This window comes from Dama dama, chromosome 1 (assembly GCF_033118175.1).
Source record: "Dama dama isolate Ldn47 chromosome 1, ASM3311817v1, whole genome shotgun sequence".
In the NCBI taxonomy this organism is placed as follows: Eukaryota; Metazoa; Chordata; class Mammalia; order Artiodactyla; family Cervidae; genus Dama; species Dama dama.
This window is the reverse complement of record NC_083681.1, coordinates 23,344,720-23,371,366: the sequence shown is the minus strand read 5'-3', so window position 1 is coordinate 23,371,366 and position 26,647 is coordinate 23,344,720. Positions and strand designations below refer to the sequence as shown.

General features: G+C 41.1%; 2 protein-coding genes across 6 annotated transcripts in view; both read right to left on the bottom strand.

Moving 5' to 3' along the window:
* The window catches only part of DLAT (dihydrolipoamide S-acetyltransferase), a 32,638-nt gene extending 13,320 nt beyond the window's left edge, over positions 1-19,318 (bottom strand). Inside the window, exons 1-8 of the mRNA XM_061144689.1 lie at positions 18,964-19,318; positions 18,366-18,467; positions 17,534-17,658; positions 17,235-17,388; positions 14,061-14,187; positions 11,603-11,790; positions 10,186-10,339; positions 985-1,052 (exon numbers count right to left, since the gene is read on the bottom strand). Coding sequence (XP_061000672.1) covers positions 985-1,052; positions 10,186-10,339; positions 11,603-11,790; positions 14,061-14,187; positions 17,235-17,388; positions 17,534-17,658; positions 18,366-18,467; positions 18,964-19,242 — 1,197 coding nt within the window. The 5' untranslated portion in view covers positions 19,243-19,318. The remainder of the gene's footprint in view (positions 1-984; positions 1,053-10,185; positions 10,340-11,602; positions 11,791-14,060; positions 14,188-17,234; positions 17,389-17,533; positions 17,659-18,365; positions 18,468-18,963) is intronic.
* A 2,234-nt stretch (positions 19,319-21,552) lies between these two features.
* Positions 21,553-26,647, bottom strand: part of DIXDC1 (DIX domain containing 1) — a 75,341-nt gene continuing 70,246 nt past the window's right edge. For all 5 annotated transcript variants that reach the window (XR_009693081.1, XM_061144655.1, XM_061144647.1 and 2 more), the window contains one exon: positions 21,553-24,853. Coding sequence is in view for 4 of the 5 variants with exons in the window: in XM_061144655.1 (XP_061000638.1) it covers positions 24,773-24,853 (81 nt within the window). In the remaining variant the exon portion in view is untranslated. The remainder of the gene's footprint in view (positions 24,854-26,647) is intronic.

The following is a 26,647-nucleotide window of genomic DNA, read 5'->3' as shown; positions in this document are numbered from 1 at the left end:
TACCGTTAGTGATTCTTTTACAGATGGCAAAGTAAAAATTAAAGAGCTTATAGAAAAATAACTATTTCTATTCCAAGGGAGCAAAAGGGATTCAGATCTGGACTGTGCTTGTTTAAGAGTTGTTTTTAATTTTCATACTTGGAATTGGGTAATCATATTTTAAGTGTCATTTTTCTATGACTAGTTTATATCACAATTTTGTTTTTGCAATATTTTCCTCAAGAAAAACAATCAAAGCATTCTTAAATTGAAAAGATTGAGATAAATACAAAGAAGGTATTGTATTTTCCTGAATAGTGTCAATAAAAAATAGTGACAAATATTTCATTTTAAACCAAACATCTAAATAACTAAATCATTATCCTTACTTATAGCTGATTATCTTAGCACCTTTGCTGATCAGAGTTGACGATGTGGATTTAATCCCTCTGTGGACTAATTAACCACATAAAACTCAAACCCAAGTCAAGCATGCTTTTAAAAGTAGTGTCTGAGTGAGATAATATGTTAGGAAAACTTTAGTATCTCTACTCAAAAAACAAAAACAACTTGGAAGGATTTCGATGTAGTATAGCATCTTTGGGACTTCCCCCATAGATCAGTTGGTAAAGAATCTGCCTGCAATGCAGGAGACCAGGGTTAAATTCCTGGGTCGGGAAGATCCTCTGGAGAAGGAAATGGCAACCCACTCCAGTATCCTAGCCTGGAGAATCCCATGGACAGAGGAGCCTGGCAGGCTACAGTCCATGGGATCGCAAGAGTCGGACATGACTTAACAACTAAACCATCACCGTCGCATCTTTGCTTTTGTATATGAATAACAACACATTCACACTTATATACTGTCAGCCAGTAAAATCAGACAAAAAAAACACAGCACTGATTAAGCTATTTCACTCATTGTATGCAAGGGTCTAACAGGCTGGACAAAGCACTCTGCAGACAAAACTGCAACCAGAATTAAAAAAGCCAAATAGAACTCACAGGAGCAGCTTTAGTAGGCACAAAGGAGTCAATGTCCTTTTTGATGATTCTGCCATCTGGTCCTGTCCCTGGAGGAGACACAGAAATACCATGTATGGGAGAGTGAACCGCTGATTCCTCAAGGAGATCAGCACTGTGATCCAGAAGCACAAGTTCCTAGAGGTTCTCTACCACAGACCCTCTGAAGGGGCCACTGCCTCAATCATGCCCCTTAAACATTTCTCTAAAAAATACCAGCTTCGGTCACCTCCTCTTGGTTAGCTCCAAAACACCCTTTCTTAACTCTGAAAAGATCTCATTTGGGTTCTACATTTACTTCATGTTAAAGAATTATCTTTCTACAGACATGGTAACAATTATTTTGAACAAACCAGATAATTTTTTTTTACTGTGAAATAGCATGAATAACTTTCAGATGCAATGATCTCATCTTTTAGAATCATTCAATCCATATGTGGTCTCCATCATTCACAACTTTCTCATAGCAGCCAAGGTTCTATACTGGCTTGTGTTAGAGATTATGAAGGAAATAGCCATCATGTTGCACATGAGAAAAGATCTTCAAAGTTCCCTCAACAGGCTTAGTTTTACTTTCATTCAGTTTGTTTCCTCCTCCCATTCATGGCCTCTTAGGTTTAACATTACACCTAAGTAGAGAATTCTGGATCTTAATTCTAAGGAGATTCAGTATTAAAATACCCTTTACCCTTGCCCAGTTCTAAAAAAATTTGGTCAAACTGATTCATCTTACTCCAAAGAAGACAGTTCACCCCAAGTCCTCTCCTTCATTATGAAAACTGGTTGGCTAAGACTGTGTATCCATACCAGGAGCTAGAACAGAGGTGGCAGCACACCTATCAGATCCCCTTCTCATAAAGGACAGAAACCATAGCCGTCCTTGCAGCCAAGGCTGATCTCAGCCCTGTCGTTCCTCAAGATGAGGAAACTGCAGGACCACCTGTCTTATGCTAATCTTCAGCCACCCATAAGAACTCCCTCTGAGGAGTTGGTAGAAATCTTTGAGATTCTTTTGCTTATCTCCCTAGGAAGGCATAACAGATCATCATAAGGCAGTATAGTATAAAGGGAAGAACACTAGACTAGGAGTGAAAAATGTAGGGCTGCTGTCAAATATAAACTAGACAGATGACTACAGTCACTTAATCTCATCTGCTCTTTAGTCTCATCTGTAGGATAGATTATCATACCAGACCCTGCTGATGGGTCTGTCATGAAGATAAAATGGGACAGTGACGTGAAAATGCTCTGCATCAAAGAAATATAAACCATAATGTGGGTAGCTCTGAGACAAATCAAACTCTGAACATCAGGGTTTAGGCTTTCAAAACAGCTTCTCCCAAAATGATCACATTTTGGTCAAATTTAGTGAGCAACCTGTCCCTTGGGAAGGGGGTGTAGAGGTGAGGATTGGAGATTGAGTGCAATAACCAATGGCCAATGATACAATCCAGCTTTCCAGGTGGCGGAGTGGTAAAGAATCCGCCTGCTAATGAGGGAGATGCAAGAGATGTAGGTTCAATCCCTAGGTCAGGAAGATCCCCTGGAGAAGGAAATGGCAACCCACTCCAGTATTCTTGCCTGGAAAATATCATGGACAGAGGAGCCTGGCGGGCTCAAAGAGTCGGACATGACTGAGCAACTGAGCACACACATACAATGGTTCAATCAACCACGCCTGTAAAGGGGCAACCACGCCCCTATAAAAATAAAAACTCCTGAACCAGACCTGGAAGGCTTCTGGGTTGGTGCACATATTAACGTGCCAAGGAGTTGGTGCTCCCACCAGAGCACCCATACTCTCTTATGCATCTCTTCCATTTGACTGTTCCTGAGTTGTATCTTTTACAATAAATAGGCAACAGTAAAGTGCTTTGCTTTAGTTCTGTGAATCATTCTAATGATTATCAAACCTGAGGAGGGGGGTCTTAGGCACTTCTGGTTTATAGCCCATGGAAAACAAATATGGGTGGTCCCCAGGACTCACAACTGCCCCCTGAAATGAGGGCAGACTTGTGGGACTGGACCCTTAAACCTGTGGAGTCTGATGCTAACTCTGGAGAGTTAGTGTCAGAACAGGATTGAACTGTTGGTTATCCGGGTGGTGTCACAGAACTGACTGATGGTCTGGAAAAACATCATTACATGTTAGAGTTGTTGTCAGAAAACACTAACTGCTGATCCTCTCAGCTCACTTATTTTAAACCATTCCTTCCACCCACTGCAAAATTTCTTCCACTTCATCAAGACTGACTCCTCCACTCTCATCATTTGTTGTCAGCCTCCTGTCTTCACGTCCTCCTTACCCAGGCTACGCTCTACGGATCATTGTTACCATCACTGTCCCGGCAAGCTCTATAACACAGGCCTTCTCAGTGCCAGCACCAGAGTAGTTTAACATTGCTGGGAGAAGGAAGTACACACCTAGCTGACTGACCGCACTATAAATCAGAGACATAAATCTAAAACAGACTCACAAAACTACCCAGAAGATAAACTGTTTCTCCTGAAGTCACTTTCACAATCTCTGAGAACAGTATTTCACAGTCTCTCTAACCTCAAACCTTCCCACACTAACTCTACAGCAGGTCGCCTCACTTTATACTTTTTTGGCCATGCTGAGCAGCTTGCAGGATCTGTTCCCCAACCAGGGATTGAACTCGGGCCACAGTACTGAAAGCACCAAGTCCTAGCCACTAAACCACCAGGGAACTCCTCGCTCACTTTATATTTTACTGAACAAATAGCAGCAACCAGACAGGTTCATCCTCATCTGTTGCCACCAAACCTGTAAAACCACCCCATATTCTCTTCCCTCCTATAAAAACAGACAGACTGTCCTAATACCTACCCAAGAGCAATTTCATCCCCTTTTGCATTCTCAGAACTTTATTCCTTGCCAAATTATTCTGCATCATCAATTTATCCCTTTCTATTAGACCACTGGTTCTCAACAAGGCAATTTTACAGTTTGGCCAGGGGGGGCATCTGGCAATGTTTGAAATGTTTTTTAGTTGTTAAAAGTGGGGGATGCTACTACCCTGTAGCGATTAAGAGCCAAGGATGCTACAATGCAGAGGAACCCCACCCTCACTCCACCAAGAAGAACTGTTATTTAGTCACTAAGTTGTCTAACTCTTTTGCTACCCCATGAACTGCAGCACACCAGGCTCTTCTCTCCATAGGATTTCCCAGGTAAGAATACTAGAGTGTATTGTCATTTCCTTCTCCAGAGGATCTTCCCGACCCAGGGGTTGCAACCGTGTCTCCTGCATTGGCAGGTGAATACTTTACCACTGAGTCACCAGTTCCATTCAGTTACTCAGTCATGTACAACTCTTTGCGAACCCATGGACAACAGCACACCAGGCCTCCCTGTCCATCACCAACTCCCAGAGTTTACTCAAACTCATGTTCATTGAGTCGGTGATGCCATCCAACCATCTCATCTTCTGTCGTTGCCTTCTCCTCCTGCCTTCAATCTTTCCCAGAATCAGGATCTTTTCCAATGAGTCAGTTCTTCGCATCGGGTAGCCAAAGTATTGGAGTTTCAGCTTCAGCGTTCAGTCCTTCCAATGAATATTCAGGACTGATTTCCTTTAGGATGGACTGGTTGGGTCTCCTTGCAGTTCAAGGGACTCTCAAGAGTCTTCTCCAACATCACAGTTCAAAAGCATCAATTCTTCTGTGCTCAGCTTTCTTTGTAGTGCAACTCTCACATCCATACATGACTACTGGAAAAACCATAGCTTTGATTAGATGAACCTGTCTTGGCAAAGTACTGTCTCTGCTTTTTAATAAGCTGTCTACGTTGGTCATAACTTTTCTTCTAAGAAGCAAGCGTTTTTTAATTTCATGGCTGCAGTCACCACCTGCAGTGATTTTGGAGCTCCCAAAAATAAAGTCTGCCACTGTTTCCCCATCTATTTGCCATGAAGTGATGGGACCAGATGCCATGATCTTAGTTTTCTGAATGTTGAATTTTAAGCCAACTTTTTCACTCTCCTCTTTCACTTTCATCAAGAGGTTCTTTAGTTCTTCACTTTCTGCCATAAGGGTAGTGTCATCTGCACATCTGAGGTTATTGATATTTCTCCCAGCAATGTTGATTCCAGCTTGTCCTTCATCCAGTCCAGCATTTCGCATGATGTACTCTGCATACAAATTAAATAAGCAGGGTGACAATATACAGCCCTGACGTACTCCTTTCCCGATATGGAACCAGTCTGTTGATCCATGTCCGGTTCTAACTGTTGCTTCCTGACCTGCATACAGATTTCTCAGGAGGCAGGTCAGGTGGTCTGGTATTCCCATCTCTTTCAGAATTTTCCACAGTTTGTTGTGATCCACAGTCAAAGGCTTTGCATAGTCAATAAAGCAGAAGTAGATGTTTTTCTGGAACTCTCTTGCTTTTTCTGTGATCCAAAAGATGTTGGCAATTTGATCTCTGGTTCCTCTACCTTTTCTAAATCCAGCTTGAACATCTGGAAGTTCACAGTTCATGTACTGTTGAAGCCTGGCTTGGAGAATTTTGAACATTACTTTACTAGTCTGTGAGATGAGTGCAATCATGTGGTAGTTTGAGCATTCTTTGGGATTGCCTTCTTTGGGATTGGAATGAAAATTACCTTTTCCAGTCCTGTGGCCACTGCTGAGTTTTCCAAATTTGCTGGCATATTGAGTGCAGCACTCTCACTGCATCATCTTTTAGGATTTGAAATAGCTCAACTGGAATTCCATCACCTCCACTAGCTTTGTTCATAGAGATGCTTCCTAAGTCCCACTTGACTTCACATTCCAGGATGTCTGGCTCTAGGTGAGTGATCATACCATCATGGTTATCTGGGTAATGAAGATCTTTTTTGTATGGTTCTGTGTATTCTTGCCACCTCTTCTTAATATCTTCTGCTTCTGTTAGGTCCACACCATTTCTGTCCTCTCTTGTGCCCATCGTTGCATGAAAAGTTCCCTCGGTATCTCTAATTTTCTTGAAGAGATCTCTGGTCTTTCCCATTCTATTGTTTTCCTCTATTTCTCTGCACTCATCACTGAGGAAGGCTTTCTTATCTCTCCTTGCTATTCTTTGGAACTCTACATTCAGATGGGTATATCTTTCCTTTTCTTCTTTGCTTTTCACTTCTCTTCTTATCATAACTGTTTGTAAGGCCTCCTCAGGGAACCATTTTGCCTTTTTGCATTTCTTTTTCTTGGGGATGGTCTTGATCACTGCCTCCTGTACAATGTCACAAACCTCCATCTATAGTTCCTCAGGCACTCTATCAGATCTAATCTCTTGAATCTATTTGTCACTTCCACTGTATAGGCATAAGGGATTTGATTTAGGTCATACCTGAGTGGTCTAGTGGTTTTCCCTACTTTCTTCAATTTAAGTCTGAATTTGACAATAAGGAGTTCATGATCTGAGCCACAGTCAGCTCCTGGTCTTGTTTTTCCTGACTGTATAGAGCTTCCCCATCTTTGGCTGCAAAGAATATAATCAATCTGATTTTGGTATTGATCATCTGATGGTATCGATTTGTAGGGTCTTCTCTTGTGCTGTTGCAAGAGGGTGTTTGCTATGACCAGTGCGTTCTCTTGGCAAAACTCTATTAGCCTTTACCCTGCTTCATTCCGTACTCCAAGGCCAAATTTTCCCGTTACTCCAGGTATTTCTTGACTTCCCACTTTTGCATTCCAGTCCCCTATAAAGAAAAGGACATCTTTTTTGGGTGTTAGTTCTAGAAGGTTTGTAGGTCTTCACAGAATCGTTCAACTGCAGCTTCTTCAGTATTATTGGTTGGGGCATAGACTTGGATACTGTGATATTGAATGGTTTGCCTTGGAAATGAACAGAGATCATTCTGTTGTTTTTGAGATTGCACCCAAGTACTGCATTTTGAACTCTTTTGTTGACTATGATGGCTACTCCATCTCCTCTAAGGGATTCTTGCCCACAGTAGTAAATAAAATGGTCATCTGAGTTAAATTCATCCATTCCAGTCCGTTTTAGTTCGCTGATTCCTAAAATGTCAGTGTTCACACTTGCCATCTCCTGTTTGACCACTTCCAATTTGCCTTGATTCACAGACCTAATATTCCAGGTTCCCATGCAATATTGCTCTTTACAGCATCGGACTTTACTTCCATCACCTGTCACATCTACAGCTGGGCGTTGTTTTTGCTTTAGCTCTATCGCCTCCTTTTTTCTGGAGTTAGGTCTCCACTGGTCTCCAGTAGCATACTGGGCACCTACTGACCCGGAGAGTTCGTCTTTCAGGGTCCTATATTTTTGCCTTTTCATACTGTTCATGGGGTTCTCAAAGCAAGAATACTGAAGTGGTTTGCCACCAGAGAAGCCCACAAACAAAGAATTACCTGGTCAAAAATGTCAGCAGTGCCACAGCTGAGAAACAACACTAGGCCTGTTCTACCACCACTCATTTTCTAAAGCCCTTTCTTGAGCCCATATCCTCCGGAAAGGTACATTTCTATTTCTGTGCCTTCCTTCACAGCAAAAGCTCTTGACTAAGTTGTTGACAATGCTATCTCCACTTTTTCATTCACTTTTCACTTTTCATCCTGTCTAAACTGTCACTGCATATATCTTTTGAAGTCGCTATTGTTGAGTCCTCATATCCAATCCTTGACTAAGTTCTGTTGATTCTGCCACAAACGTATGTTGATGCTGTCCATTTCTTTCCATTTCTATTCTCATCACCTTTGTGTAAACCACCGACTCTAGCAACATCTTAACAGACACTTTTGCTTTCATTTAATCCATTTGCACAGAGCAGCCAAAACAATCTTTTAAAAATATAAATGATTTTATGCCATGTCTTCATTTTAATCTTTCAGTGGCTTCCTGCTCTACTTGAAATAAAATTCAAAAACTCTATCATAACCTGTAAAGTCTTTCATGTTCTTACCCCTGAGTTTCTTTCTGCCCTCATTTCCTACCACTTTGCTCACTATGCTCCATTAACACTGGCTTCCTTTCTTTGCCTAGACACACCAAGCTCTCTCCCCTTCAGGCTGGTCTTTGCCCAGAATGCTTCTCTTGCAGTTCTTCACATGGTTGGCTAATAGCTGACTCCTCCTCATCTTTCAGATCAGATCAAATTTCACCTCGTCAAAAAGATCTTCCCCAACCATCCCGTCCAAAAGTGGTCATGCATGCATGCGTGTGCTGTGCTGAGTCGCTCAGTCGTGTCTGACTCCTTGCGACCCCATGGACTGTCGGGATCCTCTGTCCACGAAACTGTGCAGGCAAGAATCCTGGCGTGGGCTGCCATTTCCTATTCCAGGGGACCGTCCTGACCCAAGGATCGAATCCATGTCTCCTACACTGGCAGGCAAACTCTTTACCACTGTGCCACCTGGGAAACCCATGACACAGAGGTACCCTGTTTGGTTCTCACTAGCGTAACACTTGGTTTACTTATTTGTTAGCATTCAAATCATATTATTTAATAAGCTATTATTATCACCATAGCTAATTACCTATATTTGCTTCCTATGTACAGGCACTGTTATTAACGTATTTAATCCCAACAAGCTATAAAGTTTTATTTCTATATACAAATAAAGAAACTGAGACAGCAAAGGGAACACACCTAGTGTTCGCCAGAGCTGGGGCTTAAATCTAAGCATTCCAGCTCTAAAGCCAACACTCGAAACTACTATGCTATAATCCCCGTCCATTCACTTCTTTATTGTCTGTGCCATGAACAAGTGCTGGATGCACAGACAGTACTCAATGAATATCTGTTTAAATAAATAAATCACTTAACTCTAACTGCATAAGAATACTGAGATTTTTTCCACATAAATATTTCCTAAGGCAGCCAGTATCACTCAATATCCAACAAATGGTCCTCATTTACTTGTTTAAATTCCTCAGATATAATTATTAACCCAGTCCTTCCTCCCCTTAAAAATGTTTTCAAACTTAAATTGCTATCCCTAATCATATATACATAAAGAATGGCAAAGTATTAGTGAAATGACATTAATGGAGAAAAGAGTCTTTTTACAAGAATTCTCTGAGGTAAAACAGTGATAACTTCTGTCCCTGTATTTTTGGGAACTGGCTTGCTTTCAAACCATAAAAACAGGCTGCAGACAGTGATAACGAATGATGTTTGCTCATAGCTGGATAACTGGAGAAGTAGCCATTATTTCGAGTAATTAAAGATGGCAGAACATCAAAACAGAAGGAAGTATAGGGTAATGGGAAAAATACAGATTCTAAAATGAAACAAATCTAGATTCGAATTGCAACTTCATTGCTTAACAGAATAAGAGATCTTTCAAGAGTCTATTTTCCTATCCAAAATTCAAGTGTTATGCAAATTAAGTCTGGTAATTAAATGCCTGGCACAGAGTACTAGCCATTGAACCAAGCTCCAGGAATAGTAATTCCTCCCACCCCTTTCCAAAGTATATTAATTACCTTACATTAAATTTTAGCTTAAAACATTTAAATGCCAGCCAGTAATAATAATATGAACAAAATTAATATGTATGGAGTATTACTATATTCTAGATACTGTTCTAAGCCCTTCACTTATTTTATTGGAAACTATTATCTCAGTTTTACAGATGGAAAAACAGATAAAGTAATTCATCAAAAGACATATTACATAGAAAGTGATAAAGCCAGGATTAAACCCTAGATGGTCTGATTCAAGAGCCCATGCTCTTATCACTAAGCTACATGTTCTCTTTGGGAAGAAAAAGATGAGTAAGACATTTCCCTTTGCCCTCAATAGGTGTTAGTTCAGTTTTATATGAATTTTATTATTTTAAGTCATTTCAAATCATCCCAACTTCATGTTATGTTTTGAGTATTGCTACATTCACTCAGCCTAGCACTAATACAGAATTCTTATTACATAATCAAGTACTATAACCCAACTTTGCTGAACACATCATACTTTCACCAACAATTAAGCAGTTCCCGTTAATAGAAAATGAAAAAAGCTATCTAAATTATACAGGTAGATCTTAGACAGACCAAGTAAAGCACAATAAGTTTTCCTACTCTGCTAGTTCCCTCCCTCATCCTTCTCCCTACTTTCCCAGATAAGACAGCTCTATATATTAATAGTTGCAGTTGTACTCTCTGGTCATAAGGAGGAAACTCAATTTTAGTAAAACTCCATTCCATAGAAACAGACATACCTTTTACTTGTGTAAGGTCAATCCCTTTCTCTGCTGCCAACTTCTTTGCAAGTGGGCTAGCGAACACTCTTCCCTTTGGTCCAGCTGGAGCAACTGGCCGGGGGGCTGCAGGTGGAGGGGCTACAGGTTGGGGCGTTGGAGGAACAGGGGCTGCCTTTTGAAAAAGGTTACAAATTGTTAATTCACCACTGCAAAGACTGACCTGAAAGATTAAGAGCTTATAGTTTATTAAGTCAAACCTATTTTAATAATATAACTTTCATCTTTTTTCCAAAGGTCAAATGCTCATTTTTCTTGCTTAACCAACATAATACAGCAATATGAATACAATAACATTATTTTAACAAAGACAGAACAAAGTCAAGTTCTCTAACTCCATGATTAATACAGAGAGGCACTGAATTTAATTCTGGTGACCAGTATATAACATCCTTATAGCCTTTCTTCACTTTAATCTCTTGTCTCTATTTTCTTGTCCCTTTTTTATTCTCATTCTCTTATATCACCTACATGGTTTTTACTTAACCTACTTCCAAAATAATAAATTATTCTGGAAGGTTCCATGTTGAAAACACATTAAAAAAATAAGCCAATACTACTACTTGCCAGCTCCCCATAAATGTATGGAAGTCAGAAATCAAAGTTTTCTCTGACAGAACTGTGTACCTAGTCTAAACTCACATGATTCTACACCTGCAGAAGCCTTATAGTGTTATTTCTGCCCGGAATTCATATGAGTTCATGTTATAGGTATATAGCATATGGTGGTGGTTTAGTCACTAAGTCCTGTCCGACCCTTGAGACACCATGGACTGTAGCCTGTCAGACTCCTCTGTCCATGGGATTCTCCAGGCAAGAATACTGAAACGGGTTGCCATTTCCTTCTCCAGGGGATCTTTCTGAGCCAGGAATCGAACCCAGGTCTCCTGCATTGCAGGCCGATTTTTTATTGACTGAGCTACGAGGGAAACCCTGGTATATAGTATATAACAAAAGAGTAAACTCTACGCAAAATAAGCCATTTATGTCAAGATTCCCATGTGTTACAAATATAACCTTGACCTACTATAATATGTGAATACCAAGAGGACTGACAAAAACTACAAATTCTATAGAAAACGGGTGATGAAGCATTACCTTCCATATGTGTATCTACACCTAAAGCATAAAAAGAACAAGTCACCTCAGCTTTGTTCTCAACAAGACTCAAGAAAGCAGGAAAAAGAAAAATTACAAGAATCAAACTATTGACCAGTATGTGAACAGTGCCGTCCTATGCACCCTGTAGATCTCCATGAATGTTAACTATCTCCTTCCTGAGTCACAGACTCTTAGCACTGGAAGGAACCCAGAATATCACCCCTTAATTTTGAGATGAATAAGGTAAGCGTTCCCTCAATTCTAGAAGCATACCTACCGGAGATGGGATAGGTGGTGGTGCTGGTGGTTTTAAATCAGTTACTTCGGCGGGCCGGTAGTCAGCAAACGCGGGTATATCTGCCTCTCTCTCTACAATGATACAGAGCGGGGCTCCTAGAGGGACATCGCGTGTGCCTTCTGGGATCAGGATTTTTGCGAGGTAACCTTCCTCCTGTACTTCAAAACCTTAAATGGAAAGAAAAAACCATTGTGGAACTTAAAGGCCTTTACTAGCCTACCAAATTCAAAGCACAGTTTTCAAGTAAAAGGTTCTTCAAAGTAGCTATATAACCTTTTGTGAGCTATTTAACCTGTGTCTCAGCCTCTTTACCTACAAAATGGGAACAACAGTACCTACCTCACAGGGCTATTACAAAAGTTAAGTGAATTAATATTTTCCAAGCACCTGGAAATAGTACCTACTGGTGGCTCAGACAGTAAAGCATCTGCCTACAATTCGGGAGACCCGGGTTCGATCCCTGGCATGGGAAGATCCCCTGGAGAAGGAAATGGCAAACCACTCCAGAACTCTTGCCTGGAAAATCCCATGGACAGAGGAGCCTGGTAGGCTACAGTCCATGAGGTCGCAACCAGTCAGACATGACTGAGCAACTTCACTTCACAAAGTAAATACTAATAAATATTTGTTAAGTAAAACCCCAAGAGGTTACACAGTGGTTAGTTCTGAATGTTTTCTTTAAAACATCTCCCTACGCAGACCCACAAGTCTCCCAAGATGGCATCAGCTGTACTGCTAAAGAACAGAACCACATGGTTGTTAAATTAGAAGAGCTACTACAGTTGATAGTGCTGCATCTTTGGAACTTTTCTGAAGAGGGCACACTTGGTATTACACCAACTATTTCAGTATGAAGAAACACAGCATTACTAGAGAGTCAGTGGTGTTGACAGCTTTACTCAGCTACTGCTTTTCTTTTTTTTGGCTGCACCATGTGGCTTGTGGGATCTCAGTTTCCCCACCAGGGATTGAACCCCGGGCCCTCGGCAGGGAAACCGTGAAGTCCTAACCACTGGACCACCAGGGAATTTCCAGCTACTGCTTTTTTTTTTTTTAACAAGGAACTCAAATACGAAGGATTCCAAAAGTAAAACTAAAAGGAGCCACTGTAGAGGACCTCTTTTGCCTTCTAGACCTTAGCTTCCTGTTGGGCTGTGCCTCTCCCTGATGAACACATCTCTGACGAATCCTTTTATTTCCAGCTGAGAATTAATATCCAATACAAGACATATCAAAAGAAAAGGCTCCAAGGCCACTACAGAGTTTAGAGTTTGACCAAGGTTAATACTTCTCTAGTGACCAGTTTCTAGAATACCACTCTCTACAGCAACACTAGTAATCAAGTTAAAATGCAAAGCAGATCTATTTTTGCCAGGGCTTTTCTGTTTCTTTCTTCTTAACAACCTTTTAAACAAACAGAATAGGGACTTCCCTGGTGGTCCAGTGGTTAACAATCTGTCTTCCAAAGCAGGGGACATGGGTTCGATCTCCAGTCAGGGAACTAAGATCCCACATGCCACAGAGCAACTAAGCCTGCCACTGCAACTGCTGAGCCCGTGAGCTCTAGAGTCCATACTCTGAAACAAGCCTGAGCGCTGCAACAAAGACCTGGGCAGCCAAAAAACAAACAAACAAGAATGCTTTCCTCTAATAAAATTTTATGGGAGGAAGCACAATATGCTAAAAGATAAAACAGAGTCGTAAGTGAAGGAGGGGAGCAAGGAACAGTACAGTCCGGCTCTCTAAGTCTCCTTTACCCCAAGGCGCCATCAAGGAATCATGGGGTGTGAAGAACAAAATCTGAAAAAGACCGCTGCAGAGGATGCCCAGAAGCTTCTACTGCATCTTTGAGGACTGGACAGAAAAAATATATATTTATCTACAGATATCCAGATACAGTATGGCAAATATTAATTGTCTACAGGTTTTTTTTTCTGAGCATAAAAATAAATCAGATAGTCAATAAAAGGAAATGTGATATGGTATCTAAACAGGTAATATATACATTTCATCAGTCATTCTCATATACAAAAACAGTCTAAACCCTACTTTCAAGTTTTCCCTCAAAGTCATCTGAATTTCTTCAGGATTTTCCTGCCTTTGATGCTATTTTCTATTTCCTCTTTTTTCCCCCTTGCCCAGTGTGAAGAATGTCAGTTTGGATACAGCTTCTCAGTAACATAAGGCTAATAAGCAAACTCTGGCCTAAAAATTATCTCCAACCTGATACATGCTTGATTCAATGAGAGTGTAGTATGGAATGGACAGATCCAACTATGCGACACTTCTGTTTATGAAAATACTCTGTTCCAGGAAATTAATCCCAAGAATTAAAATTTTTCATGTTATCACTCACTCATTATAGGATAGGACGGCAATCCTCTTCCCTCACTGGAAAACTCAGAGTCTCAACCACTAAGAGCTGAAGAAATCTCACCTATAGTGGCCTTGTCAGTCTCTATCTCTGCCAGTAAGTCTCCTTCATTCAGCTTCTCACCCACTTTTTTTTCCCATCTCTGAACTGTGCCCATGGTCATGGTGGGAGAGAGGGCAGGAAGAACCACCTGCAGAAACAAACACATGTTATTATTACTCAACACCAGCAAGCTTTTGACACAATGGCACTCGGGCAAGCAAACAGTTTTATGGAATGACAGCAACTCTGACAATCCAAATTCCCATCTGCCTGCTGCACCCCCAGCAGCAAAAGCCTCGTGCCTCAATAGTGTCCCTACAGGTAAATCCTTCAAAGCTCAAGCTTTTATAGTGCCAATGATACTCTGACCCACCCTCCAAAGTTAAAAACCATGAGCAGAGGGGAAAGATTTCTTTCTAGACAGCTAAAATTAATTCCTCAACAATATCTAAACATAGAACATCTTCTCATCTTTCTTAACACTTAAATTAAGCTAGAGGCTTTTCATCTTCATAGAATGACCTCAGTCCAGACTTTTCCACTAAAATTTTAGTGTGTGCTTTATTGAAATCTACCTTTTCATTCAGAGGAGACTGAATTTCTCCCAAACTCCCTGGATACCTTTTTAAATTTTTAGTTATTTATTTTTGGCTGAACGGGATCTTCATTGCAGTACACAGGCTTTCTCTAGTTGCAGTGAGCAGGTGTTATGCTCCAGCTACGGTGCACAGGCGTCCCGTCGGAGAGGTTTCTCTTGTTGCAGATCATGGGCTCAAGGCACGCAGGCTCAGTAGCTGGGGCTGGTGGGTTCGAGGGCACAAGCTGAGGAGTTGTGGCACTTGCATTCAGTTGCTCTTCAGCATGTGAGAATCTTCCCAGACCAGGGATTGAACCTGTGACCCCTGCAGGCAGATTCTTAACCAGTGGACCACTAGGGAAGTCCCTCCCAGGTACTTTTTCAAGATAAAAAACTAATATCAAGAATTGTTTGGGACATCCCTGGTGGCCCAGTGGTTTAGACTCTGTGCTCCCAATGCAGCAGGGTACAGGTTAATCCCTGTATGGGGAACTAAGATCCTAAATGCCATATGGCATGGCTGAAAAAAAAACCCAAAACAACAATAAAAACCTGTTCTTAACAATAGTCACTTCCACCCAAGTAAAATCTAAAACAACAGATTGGCTAATCTAAATTAAAGACTGCTTCCCTATTTATATGGCTTATACATTCACTGAATTTGGATGCTCACTCAGTTATGGGTTTTGTTTGCTATCTTCTTAGTCTTTTGCATCTAATTAACAGAAGAATTATGCTGAGAGAAAAATCATTTTATTCGATGATGTCTCAGGAAGCTGTGGGGGGGAAAAGTAAAACAAAACTTAGAACTCTTGACCTTCCCTGGTGATCCAATGGTTAGGAACTGGCCTGCCAATTCAGAGGACATGGCTTTGATCCCTGGTCTGAGAAGATCACATATGCCTTTGGGGCAATGAATCCCATGTGCCACAATGACTGAGCCCATGCCCTAGAGCCCTCGAGGGGCAACTACTGAAGCTTATGTACCTAGAGCTCATGCTCTGCAACAAGAGAGGTCATCACAGCGAGAAGTCCAAGCACCGCAACAAGAGAGTAGCCCCTGCTCACCACAATTAGAGAAAGCCTTCTCGTGGCAATGAAAACCCAGCCCAGCCAAAAAAATTTTTGTAACTTTTTTTTAATTAAAAAAAAAAAATTTGCTGAACAGGATGGAATAGATCTGTGAACTGACCACCAGGAAAAATTTCATCATAAGTGAATGTTAATAAAAGACCAGGGAATAGAACATGATGCCCAAAGAAGAAAATTATTCCTATATAAAAATTTCTACAAATAAACTAAGAGAAGGAAAAGTTCTAGTCTTAATCCTTTAGGAAAAAACGCAGCTGGCTTTTATCCATTTCCAATATCCAAAACACACAAATATACATGGGATAATCCTAATATCTAATAACTAGTCAGTTTCTTAGAAACTGATTTAGTTAACAGAATCAACAGTGACTATATTTACCACCTTCAGCTTTGCTGTAATGCTATATGTCTGTGCTGAATCGCTCAGTCGTGTCTCACTCTTTGAGACCCCATGGACTGTAGCCCTCCATGTTCCTCTGTCCATGGGGATTCTCCAGGGAAGAATACTGGAGTAGATTACCACGCCCTCCTCCACATTATATATGTCTATTTGACACTTACTCTTTATTGTTGCTGCTAAGTCACTTCAGTTGTGTCTGACTCTGCAACCCCATAGACGGCAGCCCACCAGGCTCCCCCGTCCCTGGGATTCTCCAGGCAAGAATACTGGAATGGGTTGCCATTTCCTTCACCAATGCATGAAAGTGAAAAATGAAAGTGAAGTCGCTCAGTGGTGTCTGACTCTTAGCAACCCCATGGACTGCAGCCTACCAGGCTCCTCCATCCATGGGATTTTCCAGGCAAGAGTACTGGAGTGGGGTGCCATTGCCTTCTCCGATTCTTTATTGTTAGTCTTTTCTAAATACTACTGGATTATTTCACTTACTCTGAGAAAACAGAACACTACATGTCAAGGAAAAACACTAATTGGGAGCTTTTATTCAATAGTTAGCACTTGGTGCCTACTAAAAAAAAAACAAAAAAAAACTATATTTATACAGGGAGTAGATATAAGTGGGTTTCCCAGGTGGTGCTAGTGGTAAAGAACCTGCCTGCCAATGCAGGAGACGTAAGAGACACAGGTTCGATCCCTGGGTTGGAAAGATCCCCTGGAGGAGGACATGGCAAACCATTCCAGTACTCCTGCCTGGAGAATCCCATGGACAGAGGAGCCTGGTGGGCTACAGTCCACAGGGTCGCAGAATCGGACATGACTGAAGCGACTTAGCAAAGTACAGATATAAGTACAAACAATCCTCAAAATCCGACATGTTATTCTTGAATGAAAAGTACCAAACATTATCCTACACTGAGGTGAAAAAAGATTAAAAGAACTCTCCAAGCACACACATCTGGAAATAACCACTAAAAATAAATGTTGTAAATTTTCATATTTAAATCTGTTTACTTTCAAATGACAAAAACTAGCCAGGTTTAATGCCAGTTTCCAGGATGCGACTCATCTTTGAAAAATAATGAGTAAATAATAAATTTTCTAGAGCAGACACCCAGAGGCTGAGCCTCACCTGCATGTGAGTAGGATATGAGCTGCCAGGAGCCTGAGCAGAAGGTGCAGGTGACGGAGCGGCAGCGGCAGGGGTTGGTGCCGGGGCTGCTTGTGGGGCAGGTGCTGCTGAAGAATCCAGTGTGTAATTTTTAAAGGCTTCAACATCTTCAGGCCTAAGGAAGAGAAAGAATACGTAAGTATAAGGGGGTTATAAAGCAGATTTATCAGCCTTAGAAGCCTTTAACTAACTCCTCAGTTCTGGGCTAAAATACTCCACTTGAGCACCTGACTTTCACAGATTCCCCCGGTACTACTCACTTTTCAACTGTGATACAGATGATTGCTCCAACTGGAACATCTCTGGTACCTTCAGCAACAAGGATCTTTGCCATGTAACACTCCTCCACACTCTCAAATCCAACAGTAGCTTTATCAGTTTCAACCTTTTAACACAAAAGCAGGAGCTTAGGCTTCTGCTGCCAGTATGAAGTTTATTAACTTGTGTCTAAAATCACACAGTTCAAAGTGAAGTAAGTCAGAAAAAGAAAGAAAAATATGTGGAATCTAAAATGGCACAAATGAACTTATCTACGAAATAGAAATGAACTCACAGAGAATAGACTTGTGATTGGGGGGTGGGGCAGGGAAGGAACAGAGTAGGATTTTGGGGTTTGCAGATGCAAACTATTACATATTGAATGGATAGCAACATGGTCCTACTATATAGCACAGGGAACTAGATTTGGTATCTGTGATAAACCATAATGGAAAAGAGTATTTAACACAACATCATAAATCAATCATACAGCAATAAAAAAAAAAATCATACAGTTCAACAGTGAAAATAAAGCCTCTATCACAGGTTTGAAAGAATTCCTATTAAAAACACCCAGGCTAAAAATCAGTTTGGTTAGCTGCTGCTAACTTGGCTAACCAATCTCTCATATCAAACTGTAAAAAACATCTAAATTTCTTAATGTATGCATGCTACGTCACTTCAGTCGTGTCCGACTCTTTGCAACCCCATGGACAGCAGCCCACCAGGCTCCTCTGTCCACGGAATTCTCCAGGCAAAAGGGATAATTACCCACTCAGATAGTTAATGCTCCGTTTAGCTAAGCTAGTCTCTTCTAACTCATTTCCAACTTACCTCTGCAATTAGTTCACCCTCATTGATTTTTTCTCCTTCCTTCTTTTCCCAGCGGGCTATGGTGCCTGCCTGCATTGTAGGGGACAGTGAAGGCAATGGAACCTAGAGGAGAAAAGGGAGAAATACTCAATTTTAAGAGCTACCTAACTCTCAATCTGGTGTAACACTTCGTTCAATTCAGACTAATTTAACGCTGAGTCTGAGTCCCTTCACACATTGGGCAATGGGCTTATAAAGGGATTTCCTAACATCAGAAGCTCTCAACCAAAAGGACAGGCCTACCGCTCCAGTGTACTGGGTGGGTCTAACAGCATGTCCTCAGCAGACATTCCACAGACCGTCCTAGGCTTGGCGCTCTTCTTTGAATGGAACCGGTCAGGAGAAGGAAGCCTGCAGCTCCTTCTTCAATGGAATAGGTCAAGAGAGGGAAGTTCAAGAGCTAGAGCAAAGCTGGGCAATGGAGAAGGGACACTGACAGAGTATACACGGAGGGGGGCAGAGGCTGAGGATCACCAAGGCCTCTAAGGAAGGATCCCAAGCCAACAAGTCTGCCGTGAAGGACAACGGGATCCCGCGAAGGACAGGTTCCGGGGCTTACCTTCTGATGCGGGGGGAGGCTATACCAGCGGCGGCTAGGCGATCCCCAGAGCTGCAGCAAGACGCGATTCCGCGGTGTGGCCCAAGATGTGGGGCTCCAGCCGCAGAGTGCCCGGACCCCGCCATACCCTGGGGTCTTGCTGCTGCAGCGAGCCAGAGCCGAGCCAGACTGCGGGGTCACGCACGGAGCTCCCGGCTCCTCCCGAAAGGCCGTCCACCGAGCCCCGAATCCCGCCCGGGGGGCTGCATTCTGAGCCCGTCGCGCACAGACGCGCCACATAGTGCCACGGACCCCACACCCCAAAACCAACGCCGTCTCCGGAGTGACCTCTCCAAGAGCAGCGCGGCGTTGCCGTCAGCCGCGCCGCGCGGCCGCAAGTTGTCGTAAAATGGGCTGCGAAGCCTCGCCCCACCAGCTCCGCGGACCGGAGTAGCGGTGAACGTCCGGTCTTCCTCCGGGAAATGAGGGGTTTAGGGTGACCCAGTGCGGGTCGGGGCGGCTACTGTAGAGCGACGAGGGGCAGGGGCATTCCAGCAGGCCGAATCTGGGAGGATTAGGCGTGGGGAGGAGTGGAAGGTGGTGGGCTCGGTGGCGAAGCCTTCCCTGGGGCGGGGGGACAGAACCTGAGCGCCGTGATGGGCGCGGTCGAAAGGGAGGGGCCTAAAAAGGCGGTGAGAGCGGGACTGCGGGAGGTGAAGTGGTCAGAGGTGGGCTGAGGGGCGTGGCCCCGCCCTGAGGAAGGATGGGAGGGGGCTCCAGGGCCAGCCGGGCAGCGGGAGCCTGCGGCCGCGGGACCGGTCTAGGCGCTCCCGCGGAGGGCCGTCCGAGGGGGCAACTCTGCTCCCCCGGCGCGCCCCCAGCCTCAGCACACCCTGTGGCCCCCAGGTTTGGGGCCTCGCTCTGCGCAGGCTGTACTGGGTGTAAAGATTCAAGTTCAGGTTTGTAGCCCAACAGGAAACGGGATGAATAGGTTTTCCAGTCAAATGGTGTGAAGGGCAGCTGAATGGAAGCTATATCCCCACATTTAAGAGTGCTATAGCAGGATTAAGCATCTACTCTGAAGAAAAAAAGTTTACAAAACAGATTTCCGATTTTAATTTGCCGTAGAATCCTTTGCAGTTACATTTGTTATACTTCTACTGCCGGGTTATCATCCTATAATTGGAAAATAATCTCATTTCGGAGCTGAGGGTGGCATTAGACTAGAAGGAAACGCGTGCTGTATTTATATCTCGTAAGTCCCCAGTATACAGATGGTCAGAGAACATCAAGAACATAAGAAAACCAACATTTGAAAACATGTTCAACTCTGCAGGTAATTAAACGTTTGGAAAAATAAGGCAGCCAGAAGGCACTATCTCATACCTACTTAAATTGGAAACTTTAAGTTAAAAAAACTTTTTTTACTATATAACAAAAAGAATTGGAAAAATCTAACTATCCAAAAATGAGGAAAAGATTAAACAAGTACAGCTATCTAACAGAATAATATGCAGGGAGTACAACTGAGAAACAGAATTCCCAGATTAAATGGAAAGGCATACTTGAAATAATAAAAGCAGAGCAATTATATTGTTAACAATTATGTAAAACTACTTATGAATAGCAATTGGAACAAATAATGGAAGAATAATTGTGATTAGTGAAAGGGCTTAGACTATAAATTATTTAAATGTTTTAACAATTTTGAATTGGCTAAGATAACTTACTACAGTATTTCCCCTCTGAATTTAATAACTGGTTCTAAATTACTTTAAGTTAGCCTTTGTATGAGATGATCTTCAGTTTGTTGTTCAGTTACTTAGGTAGCCTTACTTAAGCTTAAATTTTTACTTAAATTTTTTTCATTTTTCTTTGCATAGCAAGTTCGAATTTTGAATATACTTTTGACAGGTATAGCTAAATCATGGGAGGGCATGGGTGAAACAGTCCAGGAGTGGTTAGTTTACCTCAGAGGTAAGCTGGGAATAATTAGGTTTGTCAAATAAGCCCCCTGAGACTTGTAGAATATTACTGATATAGAATGGGTGAGATGTAAAGAGGAATTAGTTGGTAGTGAAAGTTCTTTACATATTTAACATAATGATGGAGTAACCCGATTAAAATGGCTTGTGATTAATAGTTGAAAATAATGTAATTGGAAGGCAAATAAAAGCACCCAGGGCTAAACCTTTAGATATATAAAACCTTTAAAGTAATAAATAAAGGCTAAGTTTTAGGAAAGCAGCTTTCAAATTAATTTGGAAGTTCTGGTTCTTTTATTTTATACATTTCTGAAAGCCTCAGTGTTTTTTGCTTTTGCATTGGAAACTGTTTTGTCATAGTTTAGAGTCTTGGGTTCTTACTTGGTTGCATATTTACATAAAATGTCAAAAGAAGTGCTAAATAAATTCTCTTTGATTGTATAACCTATTTTGCACTTACACTAGAAATACCAGTAGTAATATCTGCAGCAATAAAGTAATCCTATCTCCACTCCCCAAGTAATAAGTAAACATGCTACCAAGGAGATCACTTGAGGAAATTTACTTTCACTAATGTGAATGGCTTTCTTGATTAATTTCAGTTGATAATAAACACAAGTGAAAATTATGAATGATATTTAGTTTGCAAACTCCATTTTATTCATAGTTCGTTTCTGCTTTTTTTTTTAAAACTAGTTCACAAATCTGGCACATACAGGCAGTTAAAACTGGTTATCACTTTGATAATCAGAAGCCTCTGGTATAACACAATCTTTATGAAAGCGTAAAACAATACATGATAGTAATCCTTTCGAAAGCAATGGTTGCAAACATCCATGTTTCTAAGAAAATATAACTTTACATATATATTTTAAGCAAGCTATACCCTCTTACATAAATTCAGACAGTAGAAGAAGTGTGCAATCATAATGCTTATTTTATGGGAAAAATGAAAATTATTATAATTATGATCTGAATGTTTTAAGTAATTAGAGTCCTCTTGGATTGAATATAGGGCATACAGATATCTTCCTTAATGTACAACCATCCTGGTCAAAAAGAGCTGAGACGTTGGTCACTTGGTAGGATTGCCATTTCAGTACCAAGTAAATTTAACCTAAATTCTTTAGGTCGAAATTGTAAAATTTTCCAGTCCAGCTACTTTAGTTAACAGTGAGAATGGTCTTCAGTTTTTAAATGAAGACTGTTTAAGGAATTGAACTTTTTATTAACTTAGTTTTTATGACAGGGTCATTTTTTAAATTGGGTTTAGAGATTATTTCATGAGCTCTAAACATTTCTAGTTCTTTAGTTTTCTCAAAGAAAGAACTTCACCAGTAGCAGGATGGACTGTCCCAACACAAATGCCAGTAGGGGGCAATACTCTTAAATCAGAAGCTCTCCTATTTATCAAATAGGAGACAGTTCAAACCAGAATGAATCAGTGCACACTCCTCCTAGAAGGCTCCTCTGTTTAGAAACTGGAATGAGGATTACCAACACATTTTACAAAAAGATACTGGCGTGCCATCCTGTAATGGGGGTGCTTCATTATTACCCATGGTCTCTGAGGTTAATGAGCTATGAAATCAACTTAAGCTTTCTATGGAGGCACCAGGGCCACGCAGCTCCTTTTCCAAAGGACACAGAGATAAAAGACAAAGAAGGTAAAAGACTCTGAAAATTTTCTCTGATTTAATTTCCTCTGAAAATTTAAATTTACATAATAGTAAGAATGTTTGCTGAAAGAATACTGACAAGTAAAACTGATTTTAACAGTCAAGATAAATTGTACTGAAAATACAATAACAAATTTTAGTCTGATAACCCTCATGCTGTCTTACAGCAAAACACTAAAATTCATGCAACAGAGAAACTGGTGACGGGAGGACTTTTCCTCCAGACTTCCTGGGGGGCAAAAAAGAAAAAAAGGCAAATATACTGTTTTCTTCTTGTCTGCTTTTGTAATGAATTATTCTTGCTTTTAACTGACTTTCCCAAATTGTCCCAGTCATTTCTGATGAGAAATCATTCTTCAGTAGGAGGAAACCAAGTCAACTTATATGAAAGACATCAGGTGTCTTCTGAGTTCCTTCTGTCAGCTAAAGGAGCCATCAAAGAGCTTCTGTAAAACTAACTCCACAACTGAAATGGCTGGTAGAACTGGAACAGGAGTTGTCATTAGTATACCTGTAATAAAATAAAGCTTGTTCTGAAACCACAAGGGCTGGTAAGAAGAAAAGAGCCTGTATAAAAGCCACTGGGTTCCCTAGAAAATGGATACAGTATACAGAATGTGAGAATATATAGAACTCACACTCAAGTTATAAAAATAGACATGGTTCTTGGACAAAAAGCAAATGAGTACAAAAGAATTCTCCAAACATGAACTATTTTTAAAAGACGCATCTATATAAAACAACAAAATGTCATGTCAGAGCTCCAACAAGTAGTCTGTTGAAATGGCTGAAAAGGGGAGATGAACTTGAGACAGACAGGTCAAGAACCTAGATCTGTCTGACTCTTCTGCTTGGCAGTGTACATTGGTGATCACAGGCAGACTGCTTTGGAGACTGATATACAGATATACATATATATTTATAGTATATATTTATACTGATTTTATATATATATATATATCTAATTGGTTGAATGAATGAGAAAACTCAAGATACTAAGTAATCTCTGAAAGTTTAACTCTTTTAGCTTCTACACTTGACAGTGTTGCACATGAGAAAGGATTCTAGGCTTTTTTCACCCAGAATCAACCCTGCCATTCACAACTCATGCCCCCATGGTTTCTATTGTGCCCTAAAGGATCAGCTTAGACTAAATATATAATAGAAAATAACTCTGGCGTTGACATTGAAGAGGGGCAGACCAGTAACTCATGCTCAGTACTTATAAATCACAAACACTGAAAGTAATGGTTTGTTTCCTTTCGACTGCAAAGGAGATGCCATGGGCTAAAGAAAAGTCATGAGAGAAAGAAAGTTAAGAAGATATGGGTAGCAGCACCTTTCCATACCCGCCTGGATTTGAAAGGAGATTTTCACTCCTTATTCCTTTCAAACACAAAGTTCATCAGTTAGAAGGGGAGGGAAATGGCTCTAAAGTTAGAGAGTCCACAGAGAAAAACAAGCAGTACATGAAATACGCCTTCTGTGGGCTAAAGGACAAGTTGCAGAATCAGTTAAGACGCAAGAGGCAGCCCAAGGTCTTAATTATGGTTTTAGCATAGTACAGCACAATAAGGGCAGCCCTTTTTCAATCCAATCAACAATTCAGCACCATCCACGTCCAGTCCAAAAAAATTCCTGAAGAGTGGGCTTTCATCTTTGGTACCACCTTCTGAGTTATTCTTGGTTTGCAACAGCTGCAAAGAAGCAAAAAAGCTGGTACCTCCACCTTGTCTGTGAGTACAAATGCTGGGACCCTGATTGCTGCAACCACTGAGGCCAATTAAAATGAAAATAATACTGTAACACATAGGAGTGATGCATCCAGTTCCCAGGTTCCAGATAATAGCAGCCATGCCCATATAGGAGCGGGATCATCCATCCACGTTGGTTAAGGCCTTCGGTTTGTTGTCCGCAGAGTAGAGTAAAACAGTGTGTTCCCACGGACAAGGAACTCCAGAAGAACCCATGGTCTACTTTTGGACAGAGATTTTAGATACCACACATGCCAGGCACGAAACAGGACTGGCCTATGGCTGTCACACTTGGAGAAGCTTCTGTTTTGGCAGCACAAACTTCCTGGTGTATTCTGGTTTTAGTCCTCTTTCCTGAGTGAAGCAGCCAGGGCGTGCCAACTTCCGCAAGTCCCCAATCTAATACTCAGCATTAATTTTCTCCATGGTCTTCTTCTACCCAGGCCACAATTTTCCCTTCCCATCCAGGAATGGCATCATCATCGTGGAAAACCTTTAAAAAGAAAAAAAGAAGCCACCATGAAAAACAATTAGAAGATAGGGAGTCCTGTTACACATCTGTGGTTGATAAAAAATGATCCCAAACCAAGGATAAGAAAGTGTAGAGGAAAGTCTTGAGTTAGAGCCTGTGTCCCTTTGGTTTTCTCCCTAAAGTTATAACTGGTTAAAAAAAAAAAAATATATATATATATATATATATATATATATATATAGTGACCCTTGAACAACAGAGACATCACCCGCCCCTTCCCTGCCCCGGCTCTGTGTAGTCAAAAACCCACATATAACTTCACAGTCAGCCCTCCATATCCACAGTTCTGCATCCTCAGATTCAACCAACGGCCAACCATATAATACTGTAGTACATATTTATTGAAAAGCATCTGCATATAAGTGGATCCATGCAGTTCAAACCCATATTGTTCAAGGGCCAACTGTGCATGGTGTATATATGTATGATTTATATATCCTTAGTTCCACATCTATGAAATGGTAAAAGCACCCCTCTAGTACTGCTTTGCTCATAGAGATTTATAAGCTTTAATAAATTACTAACCATAAAGCACTTTAGGCTTCTCAGAAGAAAGCAATACTATAAGCATTTGAAAGAGAAGGGCGAGAATAATTAAAAAATAGAAGGGATGGGGAGGGAGGTGGGAGTGGGGATCAGGATGGGGAACATATGTAAATCCATGGCTGATTCATGTCAGTGTATGGCAAAAACCACTACAATACTGTAAAGTAATTAGCCTCCAACTAATAAAAATAAATGAAAAAAAATAAAAAATAGAAGGGAGAAAATTTTGGTCCCAGGCATTATAAAGAAAGGGTCAGAACAAAGGCTAATCTTAATATGTGTGTGTGCAATCCTTTTCATTCATTTATTCACTTCCTAAGTCACTAATAGAACAAGGTTATTAAAACAGTCCAGTGAAGAAATTTTTTTTTTTTTGGTGGTTGTGCCATGTGGTATGCAGGATCTTTGAACCTGTGCCCCTGAAGTAGAAGCAGAGAGTCTTAATAACTGGACTGCCAGGGAAGTCCAGGAAATCTTTACAAAATAAAACATCGGCTTTTCCACTCTTTTTCATTCTGCAACCACTATGAGAGCACAGTGCTCTTTTAAAAAAAAAAAAAATGTTTCTGACAGATGTACTATAAAGTGTAGGCTAAGAAAACAGTCAAGGACTGAGAATAAGCATAAATGACTTTGCAGTATTTCCTCATTTTCATTTTCTGAGAAACTACTACCACAATGTACTGTTTCATATATTCATGCCAGTTTGTTTGTTTTGCTCTACACAGGAAGCAGAAAGTTTTCTAAGGTTTGGCTGTAGAAAGAAAAAAAGACCCCAAAGCCAAGCTTTTCTTCAATGTGCGCTCTTTATTTTCCCTAACAAAACTTTTTACTTTGTTAAAAAATTTCTGGCCACACCCCTGGGCATGTGGGATCTTAGTTTCCAACCAGGACTCAAACCTGCACCCTCTGCATTGGAATCGCGGAGTCTTAACCACTGGGCTGCCAGGGAAGTCCCCAAAACTTTTTCCTTTTTAAAATAAAAATTCTAAGTTTGATTAGAGTGATTAAATCCATGAACTAATTAAGCTATCAACTTCTTGGGCCATTCCCTGAACCTTCTCAGTCTAGAGTAGTCAACTGGCTTGAGGCACTGGGAAACCTCACTGACCCAGTTAGAGAATTCCAGTATTTCTGGGTGCTAGTGTTGTAGCCACGTGTCCGGAAAACAAACTCACTCAGAAGGACAGTGCAGATAGTGGAGTGCAG